Below are 26060 nucleotides of genomic sequence, written 5' to 3' on the forward strand. Positions count from 1 at the left end.
GAAGTCCAGAGTTAACCTTTCCTCCACTCCAATCTCCAGGAAGATCACACACCCTGCAACAATTAGGCTTCTATTGGAACAAAAGAAAGCTTCTTCCAAGCCTAATTGTGGCAGACGTGTCTTTTGTCCAGAAGAAGGGATGACAGCTGGGGAAGGGAAAGTCAAACCCAGCTGCTGCAGCACCCCTCCACCCAGCAAAATAACATCTCCATTGTAATTGGGCTTGACAAAGTAGAAGGGTTTTTTTTTTAAAGCCAAATTACAGCACGAGGACGTGTGTTAACATTTGGACAATCACATCTTGGCTAAGATGTGAATAAGGCTTTTGCCTGTGCACAGAGCTCCTTCAGCACTTCCTTCACACAAGATGCAATTAAACTATAGTTCCTTGTTTCGTTTAAACCAGGAAACTATAGTTATCAACTTTTGAACAAGCCTGATCTTGAAGTTGGTATAAAATCCTGGCTATTTGAATCTGGTAACCATATTTTCCCTTGTTTAGACAAAATAGGAAATTACAGTTAATTAGGGACTCTCTGGTTGTCTTGATAGTGGTTAGATCTCCATTAAGTTGTGCAGCTCTTAAGTGCGCTTGTGTGCTTTATTTCTGATGCAGCAGTTGGATCCCCCACAGAAGGAGCAGCTCCTAGCAGCTCTGGCAGAAATGGACTTTCATATGAGGAAGCTAGCAGACATTCCTTGGCTGTGGCAGCTAATGGAACCCAGTGATGAAGAGGTAACATCAGATGAGGAGGGTAGACCTATTGGGAGCCTTTCATTGTGATTTGTTACTGGGATAGCACAGGAATATGAGAGTAATCGGCTTGGTGCCTTCCTCGTTCAAAGCATCCTGAGCTGAATAAGATTAATGTAACTAAATTGAATTAAACTTAATTAGTTGAGATGGCAATTTTTCACTTCTCTCCTAAAAAAACCTTACTCATACACATTCCTTATCATGAAATATCTATATTGTTATTCTCCCTGCCCTGCAGAACCAAATGCTGGATTATTCTAAACGCAGCCGGAGTGGCAAATTTCGTCTGGTGACAAAGTTTAAGAAGGAGAAGAACAACAAGAATAAAGAAACTCGTAGCAGCTTGGGATTGCCGGGTACCGCCAGTCTGTGTATTTCCTCTTCGCCCTTCTTCACACATGTAGCCATATGTGCACCTGCACATCTGCGCCCCCACTAAATGCAAAAACCCTTCTCTTCTGCCTCTCTCTGAACACTCCCTACTTCTCCTCCCACACTCTTTTTGTGTTTGACCCTTTCATTTATTTTATCAGGTATCTATTCCCATAGCAGTATTTTCCCCAAGCAAAATAACACACTTGCTGGGTTCTCTCCTAGAAAATGTACAGCACTAAAATATATAAAAATAACTGAGAACATCCTTCAAAGAGACCTTCAGTGACTTTCAAAGGCAATTGATTCAAGGATTTGTAGTTTTAGATAGCAAAAGGACTGTGGAGCCCAAGTCCGCATAACTCCAGATCTCCCCACTGCTAATACTCACTGATTTGGTTAATGATTTTCTCTCATTGATTCACTCTCAGTCTTCAATCAAGTCCTCATGTCTAAATGTCTGGGAATTCTGCATCATCACGGTGCATCCCTAGCTTTAATCCTTATTGATTAGTATGATATTAAAAATAGCCCCTTGAAATCAATAATTCAAATGGTATCAGAGTACTTCCTTTCCAGCTGGTTTAGTTGATTTGTTGACTTATATTCTTTCTTATGAAAACATTCTGGCTTTTACATCTGTAAATTCTGTTGGTTCCATGGTGCTAATAGTACCATCCTCTTTCCCATTAATTTTGTGGCATATCCGTATTCTCTCGCTTTCCTCTGGACTTTAAGGTTCTATTTGCTCTTCTCTTATTTCGAGGCTAGTGGAGAGGCTGTGTGTGATCATAACAAAACTTATTTCCCTTTAGAGGAACAAAAAGGCATTGCCACTGTGCCTATAAGGGACGCAAATGAGTTTGCTAACCAAGAATATGTGCAACAAGACTTACTGCCTTGAAAAGAAGTGACAAAAGTATCAGGGTTTCTATTTCCTTTATTCATGGGCATGGCATTAGGGAACAGATGGATTGGGTTCTGACTATTGTATCTTGTCTTAATAAGAGGTGTGTGTGTGTGTGTGTGTGTGTGTGTGAGAGAGAGAGAGAGAGAGAGAGAGAGAGAGAGAGTGATCCCTTTCCCCATGCATGCAGTCCCTTCTCTTCTCCCTTCACAGCACACCAGAATAATATACCCAAGTCTCCAGTTGACTGTAGCTTCTAATTAGGAAGCATCTGTTCTAACCAGGAAACTATAGTTACCATCTCTGGAACAAGCCAGGATCTGAACCATAGTATGAAATTGGTTTAAGATCCTGGCTTGTTCAAAAGGAAGGGGAAGGGGCTATATTCATGGACAATAGACTTTTTCTTATCCCAGCTTGTTAAGCTAAAATAGAATAACCCAAGCACAGCCACTGTGGCCCAGGATGACTGGATAAAGGTAAACTTTTTTTAAAAAAAGGTAGTTTACAGAAAAGGCGAGTAACAGGATATATATGATAACAGTGTGCAATATTTGATTATACATGATGTGCAGAAAGTGGATTCTAGAACTAAGGGTCACCTGATGAAGCTGAGTGTTGAAAAATTCAGGACAAACAAAAGGAAGTACTTCTTCACATAGCACAACTACGGAGACCATTTCCACAAGATGTACTGTAGACATCAACTTTAAAAGAGCATTAGACAAATTCATGGAGGATGCCTCTGAATACCTGTCTCTGGGGACTACAAGTGTGGAGAGTGCTGTTGCCCTCAGGTCCTGCTTGCAGGCTTCCCATTCATTTGCCCTTGTGAAAACAGGATGCTGGACCAGATGGACCTTTGACTTGGTCCAGCAGGGCTTTTCTTACTTTCTTGAGTCTAGTTCTGCTCCCCTTCTCCATATCTTATACTATAATTTGAGGTTTTTCTCCATTTGGGCATTGCGTTCCATGCAGTTTAGGGGAGGAAGGAAGGGAAGAAGTTGCATAAGCCTGAAACCAGGTTCTGTTTTCACTGTGCATAGAAAATCCAGGGTGTATGTTTTTGTATCAATTTGAACAGACCCAAAGGTGCAGTGCACACATTTTTAAAGATGGGATTTTGCACTATTTCTGTGAATATCCAGATTTGTCTTGTGGCAAACTGATATTCACCTTAGCTGAATTACTTGATAGTTTAGTGCACATTCACACATTTTATCCTATTAAGTTGCTGGTCAGACCGTGTGGCAAGCGTCCATTCAGACATACTATCAGTAGCATAAAATCAGTCCTAGGTAAAAACAGCTTCTACTACATCCAGCCTCCATTTAAAACCACGTCTTGGCTTGTAATCTTGCTTCCTTTCTCTTGCTCTGGAATTGTTGAATCACTTGTCATTCCTTCTACTGTGAGGTTTAGTATTGTTTCCCCTTCTCTTTTTGATTTGCTTCGGTGTTTGCTGGTGATCACCTTTTTTCTCTCCTCTGGGCTTTTGGGTACTCAACACACTCCTGCTTTTCCATCTCTGACAGTTCACCTCTGGGGAACGGAGGAGGTTGCGGCCTGGCTTGAGCACCTCAGTCTTTGTGAGTATAAGGATATCTTCATCCGGCATGACGTCCGGGGCTCTGAGCTCCTGCATCTTGAACGGAGAGACCTCAAGGTACTTCATGAGCGACTTACCAAGAATAGCCATCTACATTTGCATGGCTGTCTGTGCTGACTGTGCTTGGAGCTGGTCTGCGTACTCTCCGTTCTAGGTGGCTTTAGACAGAGTAACAAGAGTATTTTACAGCTGTGGGCTAGCAGGGTCAGATCAGACAGGAAAACTCTTTGTCCAGAACCCAAGCCTTTTAAAATCCACAAACCAAGCCTTCTCAAGTTGTAGACAAGGCCTGCAGTTAATCATTGAATTATACGATTTGAACTTCTGAATAGTATTACTTGAAATATATCAGTATTCTGGCCTTCTTTCATAAATGTTCATATACAGCTTTGAGTGAACTGAGGAAATACATAGCATTGGAGCCAGCAGTGCCTGCACTGGTGCAAACTACGGCCAGTGTATAGTTAAACTATGGAACCCACTCCCCCAGGAGGCAGTGGTGGACACCAATTTGGATGGCTTTAAGAAAGGATTAGAGATATCCATGGAGCATAAGGCTGTCAATAGCTACTAGGCACAATGGTCATGTTCCACCCACTGTCAGAAGGAGTGTGCCTCTGAATACAGTTGCTGTGAATCACAGGTGAACAGAGTGCTATTGTGCTCAGAGCCCGCTTGACCGCTCTGTTTGACGAAGCATCTGTTTGACCACCGTGAGAGCAGGATGCTGGACTAGATGGGCCATTGGCTCCTCTTATGTAGAACAGTTTCAGATTGGAGGCATGCAGAGTTCAACCGAACCTGCATAAGCAGCAGGATCCACACAGCAGCCCAGCACAACTGCTAATGTGATTTATTGTTCCAGGATCTGGATGGTTTCAGGAATTGTGTGGACCATATGCCCTGCAGTATCAAAGTACCTTTTCAAGCTTTGCTTCCACTGCTTATGATCAAGCAGTGGCAGCAAAAACTGCAGACACAACTTTAGGCGATACAACACTGGGTCCAACGAAGCATTCTCTGCTAAGCTTTATCTAGTATTGGGGAAATGCTGTTTCTGCTAGAGGAGATTAACGTGATGCCCTTCTGATGTGGAAGTAGAACTGTCTAATGGAAGATGTGTGTAATTACAAACTGTATATTGTATCTGTCATGTGTCTCTGGTACAGGAGAAACTGTATTTTAAAATACATTTTTTGAATTGTGGGTTGTATTCAGTGTGGCTCTAAGGCTACAGTTCTGTCAGCGCAAGGATTTTTCCTTGTACAATGGACTGTTGTCCCCCCCCAACATTCTGGAGCATATCCAGGAATGGTGTGGGGGTGTGGCATAGTCCCGTTGCAGTAGTGGTCATCCTTGCACTGACTGGACTGTTTAGTTGACTACTGCCCTGTGTTTTTGGTTGTGCTGGATTTATTTCTAAGATTTGTGCAAATCATCAAAGATATTAACTGAGTTTTGCATCTATGAATGTCTGTGTAGTCTGGATGATTTTTGCTGCTTTGAGCTTATTCCATAATTATTTGCTACAATGTCAAGCTCTATGACCTTACTGCTTTGTGTTTGAGGTACTACATTTGTCATGTTGTCATTTATCTCGAATTCCATTTTTAATATTCAGCTGTGTAGTGTTCTGCTCTTGACTAGCTCTTTGTGGGCTAAGATTATTATTCGCATTCTTTTTCAGGACCTAGGAGTGACCAAAGTGGGCCATATGAAGAGGATATTACATGGGATCAAGGAACTGAGCAGGAATATTCCTGCCAGCGAGGCTTAACTTCTGTTTTCAGAGCCTGTATCTACCATTCCCCCTGATGTCTGCACAACTGACACCTCACAGAGCAGACTTGATCAGAATCGTCTCAAGGGATCAGCCAAACGCTAGCAGTGTTCAGAGCTCATATCCAACTTCTCTTGGTGCTACCATTCTGATGTGGGGTATACCACAATCCACTCAAGTGGTACCTTGTATTCAAAGCCAGTGTTACTTTGTCCTTAACAACCACCTCCTCAACACCTTTACTCAGGCCTGGGCACACTCACTGCATGCTAGACTTCATTCAGCCAACCCCAGTATACTAGCCCGTGGACCAAAAACTTTTTGTGGACCGTCACAGAAGCAAATGTTACCCTATGATCTAAGGATTGTGCCAGATATTAAGAGCTATGAAAGCACTCGTGCATGCAAGATGATAAAAATCAGCTGTTGAGAAGATTGTAAGCTAACTGTTTGGGACAACCTCAAATTAGGAAGGTTCTTTTTCAGTCTGTGCTCGTTCAGTGGTGCCAGATATAGTGGCGTGATATATCAGTGCAGAGTCTTTTTTTTCCCTTTCCAAGGATATAAGTTATCCTTAAACAAAAAAATTCTCAGTTTCCTGTGTTCCTGCTCTGTAATGCTTGTGGATGCCAAAGGAGTGGGATTGCATGTTGTTCTGGCTTAAAACATCAAGTGCCTAGAAATACTGAACAATCTCAGAAGTACATCCAACATGGGAGAATATACTAATTCCTTATGACATTGCTTTGACTCTGATTCTACTAAGTTTTAAAAACATATAATAGGATTCTCACTTCTGGAAACAATGAAGGAAGTTTCTGTGCATAGATTTAGGCAGGGTAAAATAATGTCTTTTTTTCATCACTGTTTCCCAGACTTTGCAAAGCCAGTGTATCGTTGCTTAAGATATACAGTACATAGCATTTTCTCTGTTTTAGGAGAACCACTGCCAAATTCTGATGTAGATCCACTGAATTTTACAGATTTCCCCCTTATGTGGTTATTTTATCATTCCATCAAGTCTTGCTTCTTTTGGGCCATTTCTTTTACAGTACAGGAGAACACTGACTATAGCTTTCTATAAAGAAGACAAACTTGTAATACGATTTACAGAGGAAATCTTGAACCTGGGTTCTACATCTCTGGCTCTGTTCCATTACCACAGTTTTGCAGATACAGTTTGCCTTAATGGTGTAGATTACTCTCCCTGTACTGAATCTGGAGGATTGTAAATTGCAAGACACACAGGTATTCACTCACCAGAAAACTCAGTCTCCCAGTGCTTTCATTTTCTATTATGCTAATGTAGTTGTGCATTTGCCACCATCAAACAGAAGATAGTTAAAATTATTCCTGCACTTTATTAATGGTGATAACCACATGGAAGCCTCTTTCATTTCCTGGTGAACTTCTCAGGGAGCAAAACCATCATATGATAACTTGGGAGAAAGATGCAGCAAAACAAATGGATATTTTCTATTCTTTTGTTGTGGATGAACTACAGTGCTTGTGTCTGTGCTTCTCCTAGAAATCTCATGTAGAAGCAAAGATGCTCTCGTTATTAGCTCCTGAGTAGATAAATGGCTTAAGAGGACCAGCTTGGCTATAGTCCCTTGACTTGGATGCAGTCTGTATTGCAGCCAAGTGTCATCACCCTTTGATAAGAGCTATATTTGCAAGGAGTTCTGGATTGCATCATTGCAGTGCTCTCAAGGAATTAACTTTCTGCACTTGTATTGCCCCTTCAGCACATGCATTTCTTTGTAAGGATCACTTGACATTTTGGGTCTAAGGGTCAGGAACTTCCAAGACACATTCTAACTCTATATTAATTGCAACTGGAAATATGGTGGTCTCTTTGTGCAAAACAGGAGTCCTGGATCCCAGACATTTTATAAAAATGTCAGTGCATCAGGTTGGCAAAATGAGTAACTACCAAAAGTTGTGCCTCTGGTATCTAGAGAGATTGTATTTATTGAAAGATGTGTCTGCTAGCTAAGCAAATGCTATGAAAAGACTATGGAAGAAAGGCACACTGTTCACAATGGCATGGCAAGCTCGACATCTCACCTGTGAGAATTCAGAATTTCCATTATATAGTTTATGATTCTGTAAACGATGACACTTGAGGCGTAAGGTGACCCTACTATCTGGTCATCAGACATTTTACATCTTTGAAATATTTTGAGTTGGAAACAAGGCATGGAGGAAAAATACAAAACTTAGGGTGTTTAATGTCTGTTTTGCTTGGCGCTACACTGGAATCATACCTGCTAGTGTTTTGTATTGGGTCCATTAAATTTCATTAAGCGTATATTGAATATATGTAAAAGAATTTATCCAAGAAAGTGCTAATCCTGAACTCCTTTGGGAAAAAGGGATTGTATCTTATTAGCATGGCTCAGTATGTTTTTTTTAAAGCTGACATTACTTTTTAGTGCCCAAAATATCCATCTTTAGCTCAGTGCAGCTATTAAACACTAGACTTATGTCCAGTACAATCCTATGCATATTTACTTCAGAAATAAGTCCTGCTCAGTCGGACGGTTCTTTCAAGTAAATGTGCATAGGATGATTGCAGCCAAAGTTATTTATTCTGTTTAATCTTAGTGGGATATATTCACATTTTCAGTCTATGGACACTCAAGAAATATTAATTCCACTAGATTTTGCATCTCTGATAGGAACTGTAAAGAGGCACTTAGTGCCAGTATCTCTTGAAAAGAAAAGCTCTGACCACCTATATCATATTAAAATTGTTTTTTTGAGTATTATTTAAAGGTGAATATAGTATGTGTGGTAAATTAAATACTGTTTACACAAAACTCCTTGTATCTTAAGAGATATTTGTGATGTAAAAAAAAAAGAAGAAAAGAAAGAAAAATGTTTTTATAAGTCATTTGATGTCTGTATTGTTGTCCACTGATGACTGTTCCCTCAGGGGTGTTGTAACAATTCCGGTGATCTGTCAAAAGCATAGGGAGGCATTTCAATCCTGTACAGTCTTGGGAAGAAGGTTTCGTGCCTTAAGAATAGAATGTGCTATTTATTATTTTAATTTATACAGTGATTACCATGGAGACACCTCTTGTATGTACATATTTTGCAGCTGATTGTTGTAAATATATTGTTCTTGTATATAAAGAAAATCCTGTTTCCGAGCTTCCTATCAATAATGGATCTGTTGCTATATTTATCAAGCAGGGAGTAGAATTTAACAGCAACTTGTAAAAAAATGAGACCAATCCCAAACTTTGTGCAGGGGGAGTTTGTTTTCAAGTGAAGAAATATATTTTCTGTGTTTGGTATTATAGCTATATTTCATCCAGCTGATTTTGCTGAATTGGCAGTATATGGGTTGCAGCCAACTAAATGTTACCCTGACAGATCTATTGAAATTAATGAATTCAAGTTCACAATGTTCATTAATTTCAGAGGGTCTGCTCACAACATTGGATACAACTCTTATATGTTTAAAACCTCATGGTCAAAACCATAAAACCATCATTCTGGTTTTAGTAGTTTTTGGTAGTCTTCTGCATAACAGAGAACTTGAGAGTATATCTTGTCCCTTTGGGTTTTCTCTTTATTAATTAGATTAGATTTATACCCTGCCATTCCTCCAAGAAGGTCAAGGTAGCATATATGGTTTCATCTCCATTTTTATCTTCACAACAACTTTATGGGATAGGTTTGGCTGAGAGGAGTGACTGGCTTAATACCACCCACAGCACTTCATGCCTAAACAAGGATTTGAACCCAGGCTTTTCAGTCCTAGGCCAACACTAACCACACTGGCATGAAGCAAAGACTCATAGAATTGTAGAGTTGGAAGGGACCCCGAGGATCATCTGGTCCAACGCCCTGCAACGCAAGAATCTCAACTAGATCATATATGACAGGTGGCGATTCAACCTCTGCTTTAAAGCCTCAATATTCCATATTTTCATATCAGTAAAACAGATGAGAAAAGGGTTGTCCAAGTGCCCCAAATAAAAGTTTATTGTAGAAAATCCCCAATAGGTTTCAGAAGAACTTTTCCTTCTTTAGAAACTAAGACACATACAAAAACATTTGTTTTCTTTAAGGCTTTCCCCTCCTTTTCATATTTTTTCATCACCACCCCAGGAAACTCTGGTAATTGAGATGTTAGGATACACAGAAATCTCCAATAAATATTATTTCTTATCTCTGTCTTTACAAGGGCTGCAGCCATAACATACGGCTAATTTGCACCTAACAGTGAGAAGTAGACAGAGGTACAGAATGACTGTTAAATGAGAGCTGGCATATCCCTCTCTTCTTGTGACTGTTGCCCATCATACAAGATGCATTATGAGAGTACCATAAACATGTAAACAAAATTGAGGTAAGTCATGAATAGAAACAAGAGGAATGAGGTGAGGTGTTGCAAGTTGTCCATAAACATTTAACTACCTTCATTAGGACTCATTTTGACCTACCTTGGACAGCTTTTTGTCTACTTGTACTTATGGCACTGTAGCAGGAACCTGCTCTTCTGAGGAGTAATCAGGCACAGCTCTGATGCATTAAGCCAGTTTTTCCACAATGAACTACGAAGTTTAAGAATGGTATATACCAAAATCTTAATGTGGTAAGATGCACCCCACTTTATTATGTATCCAATTTATATCCCATCCACCCTCCCAAAGGAGTCCAGGGGATCACACACATTAAAACAATTATCATTAAAAACAGTCTTTAAACAGTTTACAAATAATTGCATTCTCTCAGCCAGTGATTTCAGGGTTTTTCGGGAACAGTATCTTTTCAGCCGTCAAATGCCTGGGTAAACAGGAATGTTTTCTAATTCTTCCTGCAAGTCGATAATGAAGGAGACGGACATCTGACAAGCAGGATAACACCACTGAAGAGGCCTTTAGCAGGTCAGTGCAAACCAGACAGCCCCCAGTGGTAGCACCACCAACAAGGCCTCACCTACCAGTGTAAGGATGTGAGGTGGTTGATATTGGGAGAGGTGCTCTTAGAAGTAGAGGCACGGGTCACTTGTGCAGTCTGACTTTACCATTCAGAGCTGTTGCCTCCTATGTCTTGGGCATCCTTGCTTTCAACATGTGACCGGAAGAGAGAGTGCCAAGGGCAAAGCTTTATACTTGGGCCATCATCACAAGGTGCTTCATTTGATTCCTCTTTGTCACTCTTAAATGTCCTGGGATGTGGCATGTCACTCCTGAGGCTCAATGTTTCTCATACTGCTGAGAAGCTCCTTTCTGCAAGCCATTTCACTGATGCTTAATGCATATTCACTTTTTTCCCTGCATGCCATGGTCACAGAATGTCGAGAGCAACCCTTTTATGAGTGAGGATGCCTTGTGCAATCTGACCATCAGTTCCAGATGTTGCATCTATGGCCCTTTAGCAAAGCAAGACTTCCATGCAGTCCAGGATGGAGTATGATCTTTCATAATCCTACCCTGGATCCAGTATTAGTAACTGGATCATCATATAGATGTAACTGGTTGTACCAAGTAATTCTCTCACTTTAGTTTTTAGGACAATACTTTCTAAAAATCCACTATTCTGTTGGTTACCATTTGGTTCTCCTGATTGCAACTGTTTCAGTACCCACTCCTATTTATCTACCTGCTTCCATCATTGAAAACAGACAAATTGAGGGTTTTTTTTAGCATATAGAAAATAATGCATTTATTTCCAGGAGCCAGCATGGATTGATCAAGAATAAGTCATGCCCAGTGAATGTTTTGTCTCTCTTTTAAAAGAAAGGTTTACAGGTTTGGTAGATAGTGAAAATAGTGTTGTAAGTTTGGGCTGTTAAGATGTGTGCTGGGCTCTCCTATTCCTTGGATCAAGCAAGTGTTAGAATTTAATCAAGGGTTTTAATTTTTGGAACGGCCAAGGTAGCTGCCTGCTGAGGGTGATAACCTGGATGAGGGGCCATTAAGGGGCTCGGTGTGAGACAGCAAATGGGTGGGGGCCACCCAACAGATAAAGCCAGAGAAGAGCAGTTATGTGACCTAGGAAGGAAAGCAGCAAGCTGGAGAGATAGGAGGAGAACAAAGTTAAAGAGCAAAGTTTGATGTATATTTGGGAGAAACAAGACCTCCTTGGGGTGTTGGTGCTGTGAGCTCCTCCATTGTAGCCTCCATATATCATAAAGACACCAGAGTCTCCACTCTGCCTCTTTTCCAAAAGGAAAGACCACCCTGGGTAAGTGCCTGGAACCTCTGGAATCTTAACAGCACTTGGAGATTGGGGTGGCGTGCAACAATACTGTGAGAACAGTAAAGCATTTCCTATTATATCTTTGTTTACACAAGGATTAAAATGTAGACTGGACAGTATTACTTATAGGTTGATCCAAGGCTGATTGAACAACCATTCCCAGTGAATGTTCATGGCTCTGCATCAGCCGGGAGCGGAGGTCTTGAATGGAGTGCCATGGTGCTCAGTCCTTGGCCCTGTTCTGCACCACATCAAATGGTGATGATGTAGAGAGGGTACTTCTTAACTGTGCAGATGATGCAAAGCTGGGAGGTATAGCTAACACAATAGAAAACAAAACCAACATTCAGGATAATCTTGTCAGGCTGGAACACTGGGCCAAAACTATTAAGATTAAACGCTATAGAGAGAAATGTAAAAGGTATTAAAAGTCAACGGCACAAGTATAGAATGGAGCAGATCTGGTTTGGTAACAGTACATTTGAAAGAGATCTAGGTGCCAGCAATATGATGCAGCTGCCTTCATAGAAGCACAGTGTTCAGATCCCAAGTAGCATTTCCACTCTGTTCTGCATTGGCCCGTCTGCTTCCAGAGCACCATATCTAGTTCTGAGTATCACATTTAAAGAAGAACATTAACAATGGTCAGGATGGTGAGGGGTCTGGAAACAAGGTTGTGTGAGGAATGGTTGAAGGAGAAGGTTAACTTTATCTCAGGGAAGATAAGTTTTAGGGGAAGCCTCATAGCCACCTACAAATACCTGAAGTTCTGTGATGCAGAAGAGAGCAGGACTAAAACCAATGGGTGGAAATTGCAAAGGGACAGATTTTGGCTAAACATTTAAGATCAGGTTACTAGTGAGAAGAGCTGTGTGAAAATTCAACAGGGGGCTTTCCTTTGCCAAAACACTGAACAAGTGAACATAGTAGATAGGAGAACCAAAATAAAATGGTAAACTGTTTTGAAGGCAATAAAAACACCAGGAGAGGGAAGAAGGACAAAATAGAGACCAGTACACCAACATCATCCTTTCACAGGCATGGGTGCCATTCCAATGCCTTGAGGGAAAGGATGTAAACGGACAATTGTAGCTCTCTAGTGCTCCCTTCTGGTTTCAACTTGAAATTGCTTGGTGGATAAAGATGGAACTTCAAATGATTAAAATGGAAATGAAGTGGATTAGGTTTCTTTCTTCTAAGAAGGAGGAAATCCCACAAGGATTATGAACATAGCTGTGTTCATGGAATGCTAACATTTACTTCAGCTAGTCATTTACTTTAATTGGAGAAAAAGGCCAGGGGGGGGGGGGGAGAAATGTTTGAAAGCAAGTGATTCCTGGTCTTCCTTAATGCTCTGTAGAAATACCATAGAAGCAGTTTTTGTTTGACTGAAACAAAGGCTCTCTGAGTGTGTGTCTGAGTAAATATTTGAGGTTAGGGATTAACTAGCATTCTCAGAGTCTGATGGCAGAAAAGTAGACAACTGTGATTCAGCTGGTGAAATCAGTAAGTCTTTTGGAAGGGTTTTTTTCCAGTACTAATTCTCCTTTTTAAAACATTTTTTTAACCTAGTCAAAAACAGAAGAGGTAAAAAGTGGGAGAGATAACAGTGGGAAATCTGGAAAGAGAAACAGCAGTACATTTAGTGTGGCGTTCTCCCCCAAATACATGAGTGTGGTGTTCTTTTTGCTTTGGGAACACACAATGATATTAAAGACAGTAAAGCAACTTTGTGTTTTGCATAGAATTGTTTTTTTTTAGGAGAATGAATGTGCTACTGTGAAGGTGAAACATAATTTAGTTAAATATATAATGGGATCAGGAGTGGTAGCTGTGGAAAAAATGTTCCAATGTCTGTAGAGTACATTGTATGAAACTGTCCACCAAACTTTATATATGCCTGTGTAAACTATAACAGTTATAAATGTGGAACTGTATTAAATCTGAATACAAATATATAGTGTTATAGGAGCTTGTATTTCCTTAAAACAAATGGTCAGATCTTCGGTGGTTATTCTCTTAGGTGTGTGATGTGTTGTGCAATGTGGAGAATCTTTACCCTCTCGGTGTTTTCAGCTGCCTTCATATTGCCTAGTGGACATGAAGGCTCAGGTATATCCTTCTTCTTTCCTGCATTACTCCTTATCAAATACACTGTGTCCTATGAAATTTCTGTGGGTACGATAGTAAGGGCACAAGCCCCAGAGACAGTTGCATTCTCTCTCTATAGAATTCTCTTCAAAATAGTTTCAGATTACATAGGGAGTTAGAATGTCGGTGCTTTCACTTGACATGGAAGCCAGTCTGGGCAAGGAGGGGTGTACAATAGAGTATGTCTCGTTGCAAAGCATTGTTAGGTAGGCCCCAGCATTCATCAACACCATTCTGATAGTTTAGCGGCAGCCGTGGCTACCAGTGTGTTTCTGGGCCTAGTTCAGAGTGCTGGTGCCCTAAACAGTTTGGAACTGGATTATTTTGAAGATTGCTTTAACCCATATGTCTCTTCTCACTGGTGAAATTAGTTATGTTGGTGAACACATGAGGCAGGGCCTTCCTGGTGTAGGCCCTGCAGTTGTGAAACATCTTTTCAGTTAATATTTCCCTGGCCCCTTCAGGTCTGGCATCCAAGACCTTAAAAACATTTTTCACTGTTGACTTCCCTTAAGAGAATGTTGGTGATCTAATTCAGCATCTTTCATATGTCTATTTGACTCCATTCACTCAGTGCTTCATACTCCGATTGCTGTTCCATTCCTTTTATTTCTCTCAGAGTCACATCTCTCTGTGAGGGTTTAACCCTGAAAAGTGACTAATAAATAAATAAACTGCTAAAGTCAACATTATTTTCTCCTTTCCAAGTTTTAATAATCCCTCAGAATTTAGTGTTTACTATTTTAAAAACTCTTCTCCCTCTCCTCTACATCCATTATATAAAATAAATGGGGAATACACTGTGAATAAGTGTCTGCAGATAGCATGATGTTGCTATAAATGGCCCAGATGGATATTTTTGTTTTGTTTTCTGCCTGAAGTATTTTATAGCAGCCAAGAAGCAAATCAAGTGCTGAAAATCCAGAAGCGGGCAAATAGTTTTTTGGAAGAATTAAAGCAGGGTTCATTGGAACGGGAATGCCGAGAGGAAGTATGTGATTTTGAGGAAGCCAGTGAAATATTTGAAACCAAGGAAGCAACAGTAAGTTATTGCTAAAGACTGGGAACTAAGCATTGAATCCCATTGCCACTTGAGGTAAAACAGAAAATGGCGTCCCCTGTCACTGCCACCTCCTCCTCCATTGCTCCCCCCCCCCTCCCCGTTGCCACCTGAGGTGACTAAGATGCAGGCCAGGGAAGCCCCAGCACATTGTAGGCAGTGGGGGAGAAAAAAAGAGGTTGGAGAGGTGCAGGTGGCGGTAGCTGTGGCCTCGCTTTTCCAAGTGGCAGCTGTGAATGGCAAATGCAGGAAATGGCAGCGGTGTGCTCCTTGTGGGCCCTGATCTCCTGCCCCTCCCAGCTTGCCCTGCCACCTGAGGCAACTGCCTCACTGAAGCTATTGGGTCGGCCATCCCTGTAAAGCAGTAATATGCTTCCCCAAATGCTGAATCTATTCAGCTGTCATGTTTTTTGTGCCAAATTGGGTAGGTGGTCGCCAATAATAATTTGTTCCAAGGAGGTTGATTTTCCTATCTGCACCGAAAGGTTGTGTGGCAGAATCCATATCGAATCATGGAGAAGACTCCATTTCAAGTATTAACCTCGATTTTGTTTCTTTCAGCTGGAGTTTTGGACAAAGTACTTTGGTAAGTAAAGAAGTTTCACCCCCTATAATTAAATAAATGGGATTCAGAATGTCAAGAAAAGTGAATAAGATGACTAATTGGAAATTTTTTTAGTTTAATAATGATATTGGAAAGCTGTTACTTTTAAATTACAAGGAAACTCAGAAGGGAGGGATTTGAGGAAGTCAATCAAGATGTTTAAAAAGTTGGATTTGTGAAGAATTAAGTTTGTTATTATTGTTTATTTGTTTATTGTTCCCCCCCTTTCCCCCCTCCCTTCCCCCCTTTTCTTTTCTTTTCTTTCTTCTTCTTTTTTTCCTTTTCTGTTTCTGTGTATTATTCTGCTTTGTGGCTTGTGTTATTATGGTGGAAAAATTTAATAAAAATTTATTATTAAAAAAAAGAAGTTTCACCCCTTTGAGTGTAGTGGGAACCTCTGTCTCTTTCTTTCTATCGTGTATTTGTGTGTCCCCATATTTAGATATGTTTTATTAGGACTTTTCTACACATTTCCTTAATAGCGAGGTTCGCAGCACACTGGAAGATCTCTACAATTTAACCCTTGGGGGCGAGCACTGAGGTCACAGATTAGCCTATTATTTCTGTAGTCTGGAAGCGGAATTTCACTGTAAAGTTCCCCTGTGTCCTAAGCAAGTTAATGCTTTTGTGTCTGCTAATATTTTCTGTAGATGAAGCATAACCAAGAGAGGAAGTTTATATAATGGGGTGATGTAGTTAACTCTTCTCTTGCAAAGAGACATACGACATATGGTCTGGGTTTCCCTGCAAATGTGTTTTCAGATGGAGATATGTGTGAATCCAGTCCATGTGTCGATGGATCCTGTCGAGACGGCATTGGACGATTTGACTGCATTTGTAACAAAGGCTGGGAGGGGCGCCAGTGCCAATATGGTAATATAATCTTCAATTCTCCATTTTACTATCAAAATGCAACTGTTGTTCTTGTGTAAGGGGTTTCTCTATTCCTTCGAGTTCAGATTGATAATACAACAATTTTGTATAGAATATGCATGCTGTTCTAAAGCCCCTTTCTTGATGTACACTAACTACAGAACTTGCAAATGGAAAAGTTACGCTTCTTTCTTTTTAAGTAGTGAGAAGTTAAGGACATTCCCCCTGCAGTCAGGTTACTCCCTCCCCTCCATGAACAGGAGACACACAGGCTAACATACTACTGGTGCTCAGTTATCAACACGTACTAGCTCTCTAATCCACCATTAGTAGCGTGTCAGCCTGTCCCCAGGGTATAGCAATACAGAGGGAAAGGTCTTACTTGTTTGGCACTTTTAAAAAACAAATAAGCAAAAGGTTTGTGTTTGCTAAGGTCCATGGTGGTGACAACTTTCTTCAGTGTAAGAGGTGTATATTGTGACTGGTATTCCAATTCATTCAGTAAACATGCTTCTTCATATATAGGCTGTTAAATCTATGTACGTATTGTATTGAGGCAGGAGCCACAGACCCACTAAAAACGGGAGGGGGGGGCACCATACAAGTAGAAAGCAATTCTCCAGCCTGAGAAGAGTTTTGAAACTACAGATTGAGCTATCTGACAGCCACCCAATCCTAGCCTGACCCACAGTTCAAAGGTGCCCCTCATTAGGTGGGTGCCTGCCTGTAATGGGGAGCCTCTCGCTTTAGGTGAGCTTGGAAGGACAAGCTATGAATCCGCAGCTCATGGTGACAGGGGTTCACACAGTGATGTTTCTGTTTGCATATTGTTTGGGAAAGTGAGGATTCAGTAGTTTTTGCCTTTAAATGCAAACTACCGTATTTTTCGCTCTATCAGATGCACTTTTAACCTCCTAAAAAGTAAGGGGGAATGTCTGTGCATCTTATGGAGCGAATGCAGGCTGTGCAGCTTTCGCTGAAGCCAGGAGAGCAAGAGGGATTGGTGCGCACCGATCCCTCTTGCTCTCCTGGCTTCCCTTCGCTGGAGAGGCGCTGCGCGGCTTTCCCTCTCTGCGCAGCGCCCCTTCAGCGAAGCGGGAGGAGAAATGGAAGGGGCTCCATTTGTCCTGCCGCTTCACTAGAGAGGCGCTGAGCAGAGAGGGAGAGAATTTTTTCTTTCTTTCTTGTTCTCCTCCTCTAAAACTAGGTGCGTCTTATGGTCGGGTGTGTCTTATAAAGCAAAAAATACAGTAAATCAAATTCCTCCCCTATCTCCAACTGCAACACAGTCAGTCAAGTTTGTTCTCCTGTTGAGTTTGGATTTTCTTCCCCAGTAGTTCACTGCGAGGAGAAGTCATTATTTCCAGCACAGCTCACCTTGTTCAGAAAGTTAATGCTTTGTCATAAGAGAGGAAGGAGACAAATGTTCAATAATGAAAAGAATAAGTTCGGTCATCAAATAGTTCTGTTTCTGCACAGTTTAAGAGGAGAAGGTCGAGTGACATAAATAGCTCCTTCAAGGAAAAGGACTGCCTCCTTTCAACATGTACTTTACTTCTTTTGATGCCCAGTGGTTGACTACACCAACTGTTCAATTTCCAATGGTGGCTGTGAACATTTCTGTAATGATGGCCAACAAGACAATTACCAGTACCGCTACTGCAGTTGTGCTTCAGGCTATCGGCTGGCTGATAATTATACTTCTTGTGAACCTGTTGGTAAGAATTATGGATAAGCACGAGCTTGGCTTTTCAAATCAGAGGCAGCCACGTTATTTAAGGCATAATTTTATAATTCAGTCTCTTTGCAATATCAGGTTTGTGGGTCCCCCCCACACACCTTTATTCTTCCTGTACAGTGGCCTGTGGCATAGTGGAATAGCCATGTAGTAATAGTAATAGTAGTAGTAGTAGTAGTAGTAAATAATAATAATAATAATAATAATAATAATAATAATAATAATAATAATAATAATATATTTATACCTCCTCTATCTGGCTGGGTTTCCCCAGCCACTATGGGCAGCTCCCAACAGAATATTAAAAATACGATCAAACATTAAAAACTTCCCGATACAGGGATGCCTTCAGATATCTTCTAAAAGTTATGTAGTTCTTTATCTCCTTGACATCTGAAAGGGGGGGCGGTGTTCCACAGGGCAGGCGCCACTACCGAGAAGGCCCTCTGCCTGGTTCCCTGTAACTTGGCTTCTCGCAGTGAGGGAACCACCAGAAGGCCCTCATAGCTGGACCTCAGTTTCTGGGCTGAATGATGGGGGTGGAGACTCTCCTTCAGGTATACTGGTCCTCTAAATACTATTCAGTAGTATTGCCTCTCTAGCTGCATTCACAGGTATTTAATTGTTACTATGAAGTACAAGAAAGGAAATGAGGGCAGTCCTACCCTTAGGCAAAATGAGGGAGCCAACTCAAGTGGATGCCAGGTACCCACCACCCATGTTATGCTGCTGTGAGAGTGTAAAAAAACATACTTTTTTTTTTACACACACAGCTTTATTGTGGTCCATAGACCCAAAATACACAGTACAACAATAGAGTGTGGGGGGGTGTATATGTTCAGGAAGTACAATGCGCTTAGATGGGGGGGGGGGGGGCTGCCATTTTGCAAATAGGAATTAGCTCATGCTTAGATAAGTTCCATGCTTAGATAAGATCCTAAACATGTGTACTAGGGCAATAGTTGCCAACATGGTGCTGGCATGTGCATAGGTGCCCACAGAGGTCTCCCCTGATGTCAACAGTGTCCCCTCTCCCTGCTGAAATTAGATTTAAAAGAATTGTGGCATAGTGGCCTTTAGTGGAGTGGGATCTGTATGTCCTGCCTTTTATCTGTATAGCTGTGTTTTTAGAATTTTATTGGATGTCTTTAATTTGGGTCACCCTGTGAGGGAAAAAAACCTAATAATAATACATATAAAATTAGGTTGTAGATTTCTGGACTCTACTATCTTCAGGTGGGGTAATGTATTCCCCCATGTTTCTATTAATAACAAGAACAACAACTTCCCTGCATGTGGTAAATTGGCACATTCGGGTGATGGGCTGTTGCTAAAAATATCTCCTGACAGGTTATGTACAATATGCAATTAGATTTTTTTTAAAAAAATGGGTGCATTGAAAATTATTAAAGTCCTCATGCAATCTGAAGTGGTAGAGTCCAGAATTTTACCACCATGTTAGTAATAATAATTTATTATTACGGTCAAAGACCAGCTCAGAAGCACAACTGAGACTGCTTTCACAAGAGTAAAATAGATATTTAAAGCAATATATAATAAACAATAACAGCTTATAGATTAAAATTAAAATAGTCGCATGAACACAAAAAGACCTAAAGTTAAACTAACATGCAGCTGTTGAATGGCTCTGAGGCATATTTCACATTCTCTGGATTGTGGATGCTTCCAAGTGGAGGTTCGATTTGAGAACCGAAAATTGGACACCAGGTTGTCATGTTGTTGTTTTTACTTACTTGATTTCCCCCTGAAAGGGTAACTCTGGGTTAAAATATAATAAATGTATTATTGTTTTATTTACTAGATTTATATCCCACCCTTCCTCCCAAGGAAGCCCACAGCAGCAAACATATGAACAATAAAATGTTGTTATTTGGCATAAAAGAGGCTAAGATTCTGTATATTTTGGCATAACATCTAGTTCTGGCCTCAAAGGTACCAAAGGAGTTAAACAAACAAACAAACAAACAAACAAACAAACAAACAAACAAACACAACTTAAAACATTTTAGTGTGTTATATTATTGCTACAGATTACTTACAAAGCCAAAAGAATTCAGGATTTCCCACAGCTTGAGCTAATGAGAAATTGGGAAGGAGATAGCTTAGATAATTTATACAACTTCCAGAAATCAGCATAGTAGCTTTGAAGGCTGGGCTGGGTTCTTTTTGACGTAAAGTGATAGAAATTGTACAGACCTTCCTAGGTTATCCTTCATCTTGCCTTTCTTTTTTCTTTCTTTTACAGTGGAGTTTGCCTGTGGAAAAGTCCATAATTTCATCTATAAGACTGCTAAAGTAATTGGGGGAGCACCTGGAAGAAAAGGACAGAGTCCCTGGCAGGTAAGAACTAATAAAAATATTCAGCCTTTGAATGGGTTTGTCAGGCCCTGCTGCTTCTGTCAGTCTCAATGATTGTCAGAACCCCAGGGGTGTCTCTTATTTTCAGAGACCCCCTGGTGAGGCCTTGTTCTCATACTTCTGGCTGCTCATATCATCATTGATCCCACCTGTATGTATTATTTCTTCAGGTAAGTACTCTTTTTTTACCCTCTCCTGTCCTGGCTTTCACTGGTGGATGCAGTACTTGGAACCAGCTCAGTTTTTGCCAAAGACTTTAATGCATCAATCTCTGTAAGTAAGTTTATGATGTGCATCAGAAAGCCATATGAAAATGTTTGTCATTCTAGACCTAGAACAGCAACTTGAGTATATGGGGGATTCCTCCAGATTGTCAGTATTTTGCTGGTGGAATTCATACGCATACTGAAAATTTTAGGTTTGCACAATTATAGTGAATTAAAGTGTTCTGTCGTCCTAGCACAACAAGCCTACTTTTAAAAAGAAACAGACTTTTTGCAGTTAGGAAATGCATTGAAAATTGTGGGATGAACAAATGATTAATGGGAAGACATATAAACACTTTGCAAGTAAATCAGAATAAATGAATGATGATGAATGCTCATATAACCTTCCCACAAACAAATTGGAACAATTGCTCAGTAAAGGTCGGATACAATCTAAACTCCACAGAAGCTTTGTGCAAGCAAGTCAGGAGGAATGCTGCATAAATAGCTCATCTGGAGGAACCTAAGTCAGTACAATAACCAGCACAGATGTATTGGACACACGCAGTCAAGGATGGATGAAGGAAGTCAATAGCTTTCTTTCTCTTCTTCGTTGCAGGTTATGCTGAGCAATAGTGCAGGCAGATTTTTGTGTGGTGGTGTTCTCATTCACCCCACCTGGGTGCTGACAGCTGCACATTGTTTGAAAAGCCTGCGAACAGTCAAACTGACATTTGGTAAGGAGAATCATGACTGCATTTCTTTTTAATATGTGACAACAAAACCCTCAATCAATACTATTTAAATTCTTTCAAACTAAGTAATGTCCAAGCCATAGATGCAGGGAGTATGGTCTAGTCTAGACTGAAAAGACTAAAAGTGGTGACTGGTACTAACACATGTGAACAGATATAAAGATCTGGCCACCTCTTGCTGAAATTTTGGAAGTTACCATACTGCAAACCTGATATATGGAACTGACATAAAAGGAATAAAAATTCTATCTTGGGTTTGTGCTGCTTTGGAAAGATGGCAGAAGGAATTAATTTCTGAAAATTCTATGCCTTCTTGAATCTGTATTGAGTAGGGATGGAATTTATACACCAGCAAATCACATGGTAAAACATTTCCTTAGGTTGCAGCTATGGGTTCTGCGTGCTGGCATGACTCCTGGTGCTGGTATGACAAAGGCCTTTTGAGTTTAGAGAAAAGACAAGCAAAGGGGGGCATGTTAGAATTTATAAACTTTTGCATGATGTAGAAAGGAGAGAGTGTTTCTCCCTCTCTCAGAATAGTTCAATACTTCTTTATACAGTGCATCTTCAAACTATTGAATTCACTCTCACAGGATGTAGTGATAGCCATCAACTTTGGTGACTTCAAAAGAAGGTTAAACAAATTCATGTTAGTTAAGTCCTCCCTCCATTGTAGAAGCCAGTATACCTCTGAATACAAGTTGCTAGGAATTGCAGCAGGAGAGCGTGCTGTTGCATTTAAGCCTTGCTTGTGGTTTTTCAGTAGGCATCTCTCTGACAACAGGATACTGGAATAGACGGGGCCTTTGGCCTATCCAGCAGAGCTCTTGTTGCATCCTGATGTTCTCACAGTTAAAAAAACCAAACCAAAACAAAACAGTATTTCTGGAAGACAGCTAGTCAGGCATTTCTCCCCAATGTATTGCTTTCTATATGCAGGAAGGGCACATTCAAGCATATGATCTCTGACCACTAGTTTTAAGTAGTACAGCCCTGCAGTGCACAAAACCATTCTTCTCATTCACTACTTGCTTATGAACTGTAAGAATCCTCTCCCTGGCCATGATTCAATCCAAATCTGGATATATATATTTGCACTCTCTCCTTTTCTTCCTCTATGTGCTTTTTATGGTACGACCTCACTGTTACAAGTACAGTGTGGTATACAATTCTGCTGAATGTACACAAATTCTGCAGGGACACGAGCCTTTTATACTCTACACATAAATTCTGCAGGCATACAGGCCCTTTTTTATACTGCCACTTGTTCCTGTTACGGATTTGGATTTTGCTGAGCCTGAAATGCAAGAAAGAAATACTACCTCTTCTTTATGAGTTCTGCTAAAGTATTTTGAGAGAGGTAAGGTTGACTTAGATCCCAAGAGAAAGGACACTTTCCAAGTTTCCCTATTGCCCTTACAGGTAAATATTATCGCCGGCGAACAGAAGAAAGTGAGCAAACTATTTTTGCAGACAAGTTATTGCCTCATGAAAACTACTCTGAACTTACCTCTGAAAATGACATTGCACTGCTGCACCTACAACGCCCAGTTCTTGTCAACAAGTTCACAATTCCTATTTGCCTGCCTTCCAAGAAGCTGGCAGAGCACTTGGAGAGAGAAGCGACACAGGCTGTGGTGACAGGCTGGGGGAGCCAGAGTGAGGACTCGAAGGTGAATTACTCCTCTGTTCTCAACTATATTGAAATCCCTGTGGCACCACGGAATGACTGTGTGAATTCTATGTTGAATTCTGTCTCGGAAAACATGCTGTGTGCCGGGATACTGGGAGATAACCGGGATTCCTGTCATGGAGACAGTGGTGGCCCTATGGTCACCAAATTCAAGAACACCTGGTTCTTAATTGGACTTGTGAGCTGGGGAGAAGGCTGTGGAGCAATTGATAACTTTGGAATCTACACCAAAGTCAGTGCATATCTTGACTGGATCTATCAGCAAATGAAAGACAGCATAATCTCACCAAACACTGTCACAAAAGAAGGATGAGGGAGTACTTTGGCAGTACACTCGGTATGCCCATTGTCTTCTGCTAATAAATACAGAATATACAAAGTGAGTATGTGTGGTGTGTTGCATTTCTTAAATCAGGAGGTGGACAACTTGTTTGGTTCCAAGGCCACATGCAGGAGTGGCAGGTTGTTGGGAGCCAAAGGCCAATCACTGCAGCCACAGCCACCCACATAATAACACGTGTGGGACAGAGTTTGTTGCTATTGTCCATGACACCATCTCTTTAACCATAAACCTCTTGACCTTGGAACAGGCTTAGGAGGTCTGTTCTGCTATAGAGACAGACTGGAGATGCTGCTGTTCTACTGACCACCCTGTAACCCATTGGCATCACTGGTCAGGCTGACCAAGGTAGTCTCTTGTTCACATTCAGCTTTATGTGCCTGGCAAAAAAAAAAATTAAAATTAAAAAGGAGGATGAAATTGGGTGGGTGTCTGGGGAAAAATGACTTTAGCAATCCTACCTGCCATTGCACACAGTGTATACCGACTATATGTGAGTTTGGCTTCATGTGCTATTCCTGGAACGTAACCCCCATGTAAGTTGCATGTTTACTATACTTAAAGAACTGTGAGCCCTGTGGGGAGGGCAGAAGAGGTGAAGGTCGGATTGTTCCTGAAGAGACTGCCAAGAGCCAAAATAATTTTGTTGTCTTAATGTTTACATTTTGCATTTCTTGCTTTCATTGTAGTATTTTTAGAACTCTCTCTCCCCTGAGAGGTTTGACTGGCTCCATGATTATTCTCTTTCTATTTCCCTGGGCCTTTTTAATTTTGTGATTTGTTTTTATGCTGGATTTTTATTGCCTGTTGCAATTTTCTATGTTTTCCAGTTGCTTAATCACTGAGCAAGCCTCTGAAAATGCTTTGAAAATAATTATTAATATAATATAAATATCTGCCTTGAGCGCCTGAGGGAAAGACTGTGTCTCAGCGCACAGTAAATAATATATTCTGTCCCCCAGCTCCCAAATATCAAATATTTAACAGTGTGGGTTTCTGCTATAAGCAGAAAATATAAAAATAAATAACTGTGGCTCTGGGGAGGAAGTACATTTGCCTTCCAGAAAACATCTTTTTTGCTGGCAAATAGTATATGCGTAGAAAGTTTGGTGCAAAAGTTCACAATGCCTTCAGAAGACCTGATTGTGGAAAGCATTTCAGGCAGTGGTTTGTTTATTTATTTAAAGTCTTGATATCTTAATCATATTTCTAGATTGGTTCACAAAAAAGAATCAAACAATTAAAATGTAAATACCAAAAGAAGCAGCAGGTAAAAGCCACCAAATTATAATAACACCATAAAACTGAGGGAGGTGTTAGCAACCAGCAGCAGTCAAACTTAGTTCGTTTAACGGGGAGTTTAAAGGGGGTGGCCCAGAGTTCTGTCACTTAGTGTGCATAGGACCAGAGACATGGAGGGCGAGGGAGTTGCTGCAGTGATCTGTAACACCTGTGCCATGTTTGTCATTCTGCCAGAGAACAAGCAACAGTACACTTAAGTGCAAGCTGGTTGTCTCGCTGGAAGAGAAGGTGCAGCAACTTGAGGCCTGCCTAGCTACACCTCAAGCAACAGGACAACATGCAGAGTTACTTGATAGAGTTGGGCTGACTGAGATTGAGCACCAAGATAGATGGGAGTGCCCCCAAGGTGGAGAAAGATCACCCATTGCAAGAGTCTAATACAGTGCACAGAACAATTATTCCCACCCCCACCCCAATGGATAAAGAGACAGGAGGCAATGGATTTGGAGGAGTCTTTTTCCATTCTTGATCTAACCCTATCAGATCCAAGGTTACTGACCGTGGATGAGTGTGCTGATAACGTACTTGCTACCTTCTGTGGAGACGACATTAGAGAAACGGAATTGCAGACTTGAGATGACAAGCTGGGAGGAAGGAGTAGGAAGTACTCAAACCATAAGTTTGTAACTTATCCCAACAATATCAAAATAAACTCCAAGAAACAAGAGGGGAAGACTCGAGAACAACAGAAGCAGACCTCAGAACACTCCAAGCAGCCTTTGGAAGGCCTATCCCATAGAATGATTCCCGCTACTCCCCAGAGGAGGAGGAGAGTGGTGGTGATAGGTAACTCCCTACTGAGGGAAACAGAGGCAGTATTGTGTGGAGGAAACAGGATGTCACAGGAGGTGTGCTGTCTTCCAGGTCCAAAGATTCACAATGTGATGGAGAAGTTCCCAAGTCTTCTAAAGCCCACTGACCACTACCCCTTCTTTCTGATTCATGTGGGTACAAATAATACTGCCACACATAAAATGCAACACATAGTGAAGGGACCGTGAGACACTGGGAAGGAAGCTAAAGAGATTTGGGGTACAGGTAGCCTTTTTATCACTCCTTCCTGTTGAAGGTCGTGGCCAACGATGAGAGAGGAAAATACTTGAGGTAAACCACTGGCTGTGCAGGTGGTGTCATCAGGAAGCATTTGGCTTCTTGGATCATGGTCTCTTCCTTGAAGTAGGACTTCTGGCGAGAGATGGGCTGCACCTCACAGCAGTTGGCAAGAATGTGTCTTGGGAATCTGATCAGGAGAGCTTTAAAATAGATCTTGAGGAGGAGAGAGAAAACTATAAGAATGACAAAAGAGCAC

The 26060-nt window shown here is 41.0% G+C and overlaps 2 protein-coding genes across 9 annotated transcripts in view; both read left to right on the forward strand.

Annotated features, from left to right (window-relative positions):
- The window catches only part of DGKD (diacylglycerol kinase delta), a 72300-nt gene extending 63714 nt beyond the window's left edge, over positions 1–8586 (forward strand). For 7 of the 8 annotated variants that reach the window (XM_077930076.1, XM_077930079.1, XM_077930077.1 and 4 more), the window contains 4 exons: positions 617–736; positions 996–1113; positions 3572–3702; positions 5333–8586. In XM_077930076.1, the coding sequence (XP_077786202.1) occupies positions 617–736; positions 996–1113; positions 3572–3702; positions 5333–5422 (459 nt within the window). In that variant the 3' untranslated portion in view covers positions 5423–8586. The remainder of the gene's footprint in view (positions 1–616; positions 737–995; positions 1114–3571; positions 3703–5332) is intronic. The other variant, XM_077930078.1, reaches the window with a different exon arrangement.
- Positions 8587–13006: 4420 nt separating this feature from the next.
- PROC (protein C, inactivator of coagulation factors Va and VIIIa) lies at positions 13007–23492 on the forward strand. The gene is made up of 9 exons (XM_028730691.2): positions 13007–13156; positions 13674–13762; positions 14683–14843; positions 15423–15447; positions 16228–16338; positions 17910–18056; positions 20343–20437; positions 21281–21398; positions 22839–23492. Exons 2-9 carry the CDS (start codon positions 13681–13683, stop codon positions 23420–23422), a joined length of 1323 nt encoding a protein of 440 aa, XP_028586524.2. The 5' UTR covers positions 13007–13156; positions 13674–13680; the 3' UTR covers positions 23423–23492.
- Positions 23493–26060: the final 2568 nt, after the last annotated feature.

This window comes from Podarcis muralis, chromosome 6 (genome assembly GCF_964188315.1).
Source record: "Podarcis muralis chromosome 6, rPodMur119.hap1.1, whole genome shotgun sequence".
Taxonomy (NCBI): Eukaryota; Metazoa; Chordata; class Lepidosauria; order Squamata; family Lacertidae; genus Podarcis; species Podarcis muralis.